The sequence below is a fragment of the Chiloscyllium plagiosum genome, unplaced genomic scaffold (assembly GCF_004010195.1).
Source record: "Chiloscyllium plagiosum isolate BGI_BamShark_2017 unplaced genomic scaffold, ASM401019v2 scaf_10065, whole genome shotgun sequence".
NCBI lineage: Eukaryota > Metazoa > Chordata > Chondrichthyes > Orectolobiformes > Hemiscylliidae > Chiloscyllium > Chiloscyllium plagiosum.
In genome coordinates this window covers 1-8000 of record NW_025202661.1, presented here as the reverse complement: position 1 = coordinate 8000, position 8000 = coordinate 1, and the positions used below count along the sequence as shown (strand labels likewise).

Genomic DNA, 8000 nt, shown 5'->3' with positions numbered 1-8000 from the left:
GTCATGGTCAAGGGGCAGTAGGAGGAGGTGTCCGTGAACTGGCATTTAGCCTCAGCAATATAGAGATCGGTGCACCAAACTACCACCGCGCCTCTCTTGTCTGCCGGTTTGATGGGGAGGTTGGGGTTGGAGCGGAGGGAGTGGAGGGCCGCACGTTCCGAGGGTGAGAGGTTGGAGTGGGTGAGAGGGGTGGAGAGGTTGAGGCGGTCAATGTCACGGGAGAAGGGGTCATCAGAGGGTGGGTGGGATTCCTGGTTGGAGAAGTAGGCGCGGAGGCGAAGGCGGCGGAAGAATTGTTCGACGTCTCGCCGTGTGTTGAATTCGTTAATCCGGGAGCGTAGGGGGATGAAGGTGAGGCCTTTGCTGAGGATTGATCTTTCATCCTCAGAGAGGGGTAGGTGTGGAGGGATGGTGAAAATACGGCAGAGATCGGCGAGGGGCGGAGAACGGCGTGGGGGCGGACACACATTCGGCATGGTCGGTGTGTAGGCGAGTGACGTCACTGGGAGCGGAAGTAGATGCTGCGATGACAACTCCGGAGGCGGAAGTGGCTGCGGCGAATGCAGAAATGGTGTTCCCGGTGGCTGTGGACCCCGCGGAAGCTGCGAATCTGTCGGCGATGGTCTTCCTGGCGATCGTGGAGGCAGTTGTATGGGTGGCAATCGCGGAGGCTGCATGGTCGGTGGGGGCGGAAGTGACGTCATGGTTCGCGACGGCGGTTGCTGCAGCAGCCGCGTGGTTAATGGCGCCCGAGCGCTTCCAGAGGCCGATGGAAGATTCAGGAACAGTTGAGGAATCCGGAGTGTGGGGGCGGAAGCACATGAAAGGTTTTGGTACTTACTGTCTTTAATTTCCGATATGGCTAGGAAGAACTGTTTGTTTAGTGTATGGATTCTTCTGTGGATGAAGAACAGTAGAGGATCTTTACAGGTCTGTGAGAGTGTTGTCCTGAGCTGGGGTAGGGCTGACTGTAGGGAATGTAGGTAGTGGCACATGGCTGCAAGCGTGGAGCGGAGGATCCGGAGGGAGGTCTATTGCTGGAGGCTTCGGATTTGTTGTAGGTACTGGTTGTCCTGGTTGGGCCCAAATTTTGTTGGCCTGAACGTAGTCTGGAGTCCATGCGGGGTCAGTTGGTTCCATAGACAGGTGCTGAGGAGAGAACACTTGTTGGGAAAGGTATGGAGCTTGTGGGATTGTGGCTAATATATTACAGAAATTTATGCTCGGAACAAAATTTCACTACATCCCCGGTAACTTGCCACTTTCGAAGAAGTCATTGCACCTACTTTGGACTTTACTCATATTCAACTGATCTTACTTGTTGTCAGTCTTTGCAGCATAGGAACACAGATCCAGTTTGAGGAGGCAATACAAAGGATCCGCTTTCTCAGAATGACTGAGCAACATGAGACTCAAATTTTCATTGCAGCAATCTTGTCAGCAAGATCTCCATCACAGTACCTAGAGGGCATACATTGTCGCTAGCTATCAATGGAGGGCCACTCCCAATTGTCTGCCTGTCCCTGAATTATGGTCCCTTCTACAGGGAGACATAGCAGAGCATCGAGTGTTAGAAAGGAAACATGAGGGGAGAATGTGACTCCAATTTTGAATGGTAATTATGAGCATAGGATAGGAAATGTTAATGAGATGAAGTAGTGTACACATATTCGCTGTTCAGATAGGAATGATTGGAGATGAAAAGCTGTGTTCATGCCTTGAAATTGGAGGCGCAGGTAGATAGAATAGTGAAGAAGGCATTTGGTATGTTTGCCTTTATAGATCAGTGCATTGAGTATAGCAGTTGGGAGTCACGTTGCGGCTGTACAGGACATTGGTTAGATCACTTTTAGAATATTGCATACAATTAGAGTGTCCCTTCCAAAGGAAAGATCTTGTGAAATTTGAAAAGTTCAGGAAAGATTTACAAGGATGTTTCCAGGTTTGGAAGGTTTGAGTTATAGGGAGAGGTCCAAGAAGCTGGGGCTATTTTTCCCCAGCTGAGGCTGAGGGGTGACCTTTTAATGGTTTAGAAAATCATAAGGGGTATGGATAGGGTGAAAAACAAGGTCTTTTCCCTAGCGTGGGGGAGTCCAAAACTAAAGTGCAAAGGTTTAGGGTGAGAGGGGAAAGATATAAAAGGGACCTGAAGGGCAACTTCTTCACGTAGAGGGTGGTGCGTGTGTGGAATGAGCTGCCCAGGAAATGGTGTAGGCTGGTACAAGATTTAAAACTTATCTGGATGGGTACACAAATAGGAAGGGTTAGAGTGATATGGGCCAAAAGCTGGAAAATGGGACTAGATTTATTTAGGATATTTAGTTGGTATGGATGAGATGTTTCTGTGCTTTACATAGCTATGACTCTATACAGCTTAATGCTGGGGAAATAGATGTTGAAGTTGAGTGCCTGTAAGTGTTATGCCACTTTCCTTTCATGTCCTTGAGAGATCATAGACCTTTTGGAGGCACTGTAGCCATATTTAAGGGACCACACTTCCGCCAATTTTCCTAGCCACTTCCAACCACACCTGCTGAGTTTGAGAAGCTGGTCTCTCATTTCTTTCCAAAGGAGTTTCACATTATTTTAGCCCCTCAGAAGCCACAGCAGGAGATCTGGGGATGAGTCAGAGACCTAGAGAGCATCCTTGCCTTGTTTAATCTCCATTCCTTTGGTTGATTGCTGAATTTAGTTGATAAGACAAGGCACAGTTCTGTCTTTCTGATTGTTGTGAAGGATACTTTAATTAGAAATCCTTCCTTTGGCACAAACAAGTCGTCATCACAGAAGCCCAGAAGTATGAAGCTAATGCCATGGTTGAGTGAAGGAGCCATGACAAGACTGCATATAGTTCCCAACCTGCTAGCTTCCCATCAATCCTGGTATGACCAACATGCAAAGTAAAACTTCTGCCTCTTGTCACTTCAAATGTGGTGCACATTGTATGATCTCACTCTGTTTATCACCATTTGGTATCTATTCCCATTACTAGCCCTGCGAAAATTTGGAGATACTGACCTGCCACTAACTACTATTTCATTGTGTGCCAAGCTGAGAACCACCTAGTCAATGTCACTGTTCTGTTTCTAAGAAGGTTAAAGAAGAGAAGCTAGAAAATGTACAGCCTATTATTCTATCATCACTTGTGGCGAAGTTAACAAACACTATTATTAGAGGCATAACTGAACATATAAGCAAATACAAACTGATCGGAGAGAACTGATAGTTGTAATGGCTAAGTTATGTCCAGTGAAACCTGTTGAATTTTTTTGTGGAGGAGACCCAAAGTTGATAGATAAAGGATTGTCTGTAGATGTTATTTATCTGTGCTTGCAGAACATTTAACAAGGTTCCGAATAAGAGAGAAAGCAAAATCAAGCACACTTGAAATTAGAGTTACCCTGTTGGCTTGGACAGGGAATTGATTAGGAGGCAGCAGACAAAAGCAATAATGTGTAATCCTACTCAAATTGGTGAAATACATAACTAGTGGTTTCCTCAGGGGATCGATATAGGGATTCATATTTTATAAATGACCTGCGTGAAGGAATGGAGGATCTTGAGTTTGGTATTAAGTTGTATAACCTAGTAGATGAAAGCAAAAATGTTAGATTGGAATATTTGAGTAGGTAAAAAGTCATTCACTTCTTACTTAAAAATAGATCTAATAATTTGCCAGGCAAAGCTGGGAACTGTCAATGAACAAATGAAATATACACATCACTAAGTTAGTTGATGGTGCAAATAATTAATACCCCAGAGGGGCTGGAATACACATAAATGGAAATTGTTTAATTTGTACAGCTGCTTATGCCTAATTTGGGGTATGATTTTCAGGGAAGATATATTGACCTTGAAAAGGTTGCACTGCCAGTTAAACAGAATCGTACCAGGGCTTTAAGGCAAAATTATGACAGGTTGTTTCAGCTGTGTCATAATTGAATTCCTCGATTGTAAATATAACTGAAGGTTCAAATCATTAATGGATTTTGATCAGATTGACAGAGTCCAGGATAAGGGGACATGACCTTGAGGTACAGGGGTAATTTTGAGAAGTACTATTTCACAAAAAAAGGTCATGGAAGTGTGAAACAGTCTTCCTCCAAAAAGCTCTTGAAGGTAGGTTGGTCAAAAGTTTCAAAAGGTTGCTTTTCTTGGCTAAGGATATTGAGAGTTAAATTACCATTGTTGGTAGGTAGATTTGAGAAGCAAATGAGCCATGATCAAACTTGCTTTACTATTTAGTTAGAAGAGCTGAGTTTCTGCAATTGTGCAAACATGGAGTCTCATACATTTCCTGCAGTGAAAAAGGGATTTGTGCAGTGGTCTGAGAAGAGGACATGGTGTACAAAAGTTCAAGCCCAGTGTGGTTTTGTCAGCAAATTTTGACAATTGTGCATCAGAAAAATTGTGACCATCAATGATGATGTGTTAATGCTTGGCATTTATGCATCTAGAGCTATAGAGATAATTGTGTTTAGTTAATACTCAGACGTATTGGCCCAGATTTTCTAATGACCAGTTAGTAATTTCTGCAGATAGATGGTTCGGTTCTGCTGCACTTAGTTATTCCAGAAATGTTCGACAGTTGAAAACCTAGCATAACTCCTTGGTAACTTTTTAAACCGACTTTCCCGCTGCCTCATCCCTTGACCTTGCCTTAATTCCTAAACCCACCCCATCCCCTTCCTACAGCCCTAAAAATTGCCAGTTATACCTGCCTTCTCTTCGTAGAATTTCAGGCCTGGGCCCCAGTGATCTCCCTGTCCTTAAACACTCCGTCAATTCCCTGGTTCCCTTTCAACTTGCACCACTGCACCCTACCTTCACACTTGCCTTACGTACTTCATATAAAGCTACTTTGGCTGTTCTTGTGATGTTGGACATTTAAATCTAATAATAATACAACGACTAACTGCTGTGAAAAGTAGATATGGTTTGCCTTCCACAACTGTCCTGCATTACAAGGGATCTGTCAGGTTTGCATTCCCCATTTCTGAAGGATCCCTCATCAGAATCCACTTTCCAAAATGTGAAGCTCACTGTTAATGTTAAAACCCAAAGTGCCAATCTGAGTGTGTTTGCCACTCTATGACAAATCCATCTCATTATTAACTTCTTTAATTATTAATGGTTGGAAAGAAATAAAAAGTAGCAATATTAAATCTCTAATTTGGGGTTCTCTCATCAATTTTTTTTTCCTTGCTTGGTGTTGACCTGGGCAAAAATGTATTTTGGTATCTTACTGTCAACAAGAGTGTAATTCTATTGGGAGATAAATCTAATCCAACAAAGATGAATATGATTGCTTAAAAATGGGAATCCAGTAAATAATTAAAGTTAGGTGAGCCAACCTAAAATCATTGTTTTATTCCAGCACTCAGTTGTTGTTCTTCTGGGACTGTTCAATTAGTTCCTCTGAATGTATTACAAATTGAAGTAAGATATTAAGTGGAGCTACTTTATAGATCATGGACATTAGAAGTGGCAAGTGGTGATCATGTATATCTGTTGATGGGATTTGATACCCTGAAATAATTTTCTGTGCGCTGTTCTTGATGGAGTCTTTCTTTATGTAGTGCTTTCATACTTGGTGTTGTCTATTGTAGGTAATGTGAATGTCAATCAAGTAAATGCACTATTTTATTTTACTTTAATTTTGAACAAAACTGTAACTAACATGCTTTTTGTTTTCTTCCAGCATGTAGATGTAGCAGCCATGTTAATAAAATATAATGCTTGCGTCAATGCAACAGACAAATGGGCTTTTACTCCCATTCATGAAGCAGCCCAGAAAGGACGGACGCAACTGTGTGCGCTATTGCTAGCACATGGAGCTGACCCCACAATGAAAAATCAGGAAGGGCAAACTCCATTAGACCTAGTCACTGTAAGTATTCAATTAAGGTAAATGTTTTTAACATATTTTATAATTCTTGTGATATGATCATTTATAAATTGTCATTTATAAATGAAAGTGAATAAAAATGAAATAATTAGATATTTACATTGTTTTGTGGATAAAGCAGAGGATTACGGGTTTTTTTCTTGACAAGCTGGATCTGCATGAAAGTATTAATTCAGACGATTTGTGCACATGATATCAGTACAATTGTATCTTCCTACTAATCTTAGAACAATGATGCAATAACACACTGGAAAAGTTTTTTTTGGCTTAAAAAAGAAATGACCATTACTATTTCATTGTGTAATTTAATGATATCCACCTAACATTTTAAGTTTTATTGTAACATCATACCGCAGAAAGGTGTTTTCAATATATTCTTTAACAATTATAACTTGATTTGCAGTTATTCATCAAGATAAGACTAATTTCCTAGAAGAGTTTTCTTGAAATGACTTTGTCCCTTTCACTTGTTTGAAGATATGAATTTATTGCTGTAACCAATTATAGCCCTCTCTATCAAAGTCTGAGCTTTAAGCTGGGACAGTTTGTCATTTCAATTGAAGAATAGTTTGAACTGATGTTTCTTGTAAATTGCCATCACCCACAGGCAGATGATGTGCGAGCCTTGCTGATTGCTGCGATGCCTCCTTTTGCGCTGCCATCTTGCTACAAGCCTCAAGCTGTTGTCATCAATGCATCCCAACCAAATAGATCTGCAATCTCTTCACTGCCCTCTGTTCCATCAATTCCAGCAAACCTGTCTGCTGCAAATAGCCTTGACAACCTTAAAGCTAGTTTCTCTGAACAGGCTTCCAGTACCAATGTGTGTGGTGCAGAAGGAATTGCTAGTTTAGAAAAAAAAGGTAAAGAAATTTCATTCTAATAAATTTAATTTTAAGTAATTAATAGGATCTTGCTCAATGCATCATGTTTGTAGAGCTGTTTCACATTTGAATTTTAAGAACTACTAATAGATATTGTTTGTATAAAAATATTAACATCTGTGTTGAACTCCTTGATACTAACCTTTTTCCTTTCGAACTTAATTTAAAAAAAGTCTTTAGTACTTTGGAACTCTCAATGTCCAGGCTTCCTGTTGTCATGACCTATTTTCCTGTCAATTATAGTGTGTGATAATAAATGGTACTTCCTATCAAGAAAATACTTTAGGAGATTGTTTAGAAAAGTTCTCCCAACACTGGAAATGGATGAATATTTTCTAATGCAATTAAGTGGGGAACGTGAGTTTCAGATCATTATTCCTCATTGTAAAATGTGTTTTTCTTTTATTTCCATGCCTGGCCCCTTTAAATCATTTTGATCAGCTGCACAATTCAAAAGGTGTGGTGTGATTTATGCACAGGCAGGGCTGGAACTTTTGTGGCCATGCAGCAACCAAAAAAAATCTTAAGCAACATTGGTTGTTTTACAAATTTGAGGACCTGATGTAAATGTTGTGGTTCTGTTCGCCGAACTGGGAATTTGTGTTGCAGACGTTTCGTCCCCTGTCTAGGTGACATCCTCAGTGCTTGGGAGCCTCCTGTGAAGCGCTTCTGTGATGTTTCCTCCGGCATTTATAGTCCCAAGCACTGAGGATGTCACCTAGACAGGGGACGAAACGTCTGCAACACAAATTCCCAGCTCGGCGAACAGAACCACAACAATGAGCACCCTAGCTACAAATCTTCTCACAAACCTTGAACCTGATGTAAATATTTGAAAAAAATGCTTACTTTGACATTTATGATTGGGTGTTTTTTTTCTCCTCTGTTTCAGTTCCAGGAATAGATATGACTATTAATCAGTTTTTGAGGAATTTGGGCCTTGAAGATCTATGTGAAATATTTGAAAGAGAACAGGTAAACTGTGGCATTATTTATTTTCTCATCACTTTGTATCCATTTCTCTTCTTTTGTAAGTTTTTTTTTCCCTCCAGGTTTGGAGTTAGTGTATTTTCCCATTTTAAAAAGTGGTAATTGAGTCGGATTTGGCACAGGCCCATTTTAAAAAAAAACGTGTCTGCATAAACCAGGCTAATATTTTTGAACTTTCACCAACTGCATGGTGGTTTAATTTTCATTGTGCAGTACAC

The 8000-nt window shown here is 40.9% G+C and overlaps 1 protein-coding gene across 1 annotated transcript; it reads left to right on the top strand.

Moving 5' to 3' along the window:
* Window positions 1-5665: 5665 nt before the first annotated feature.
* On the top strand, window positions 5666-7767 carry LOC122546238 (poly [ADP-ribose] polymerase tankyrase-2-like; the record flags this gene model as incomplete). Its single annotated transcript, XM_043685025.1, has 3 exons — window positions 5666-5890; window positions 6516-6771; window positions 7685-7767. Coding segments are annotated over exons 1-3 (549 nt in total), but the record flags the coding sequence as incomplete, so codon positions are not given.
* Between the last annotated feature and the right edge of the window lie 233 nt (window positions 7768-8000).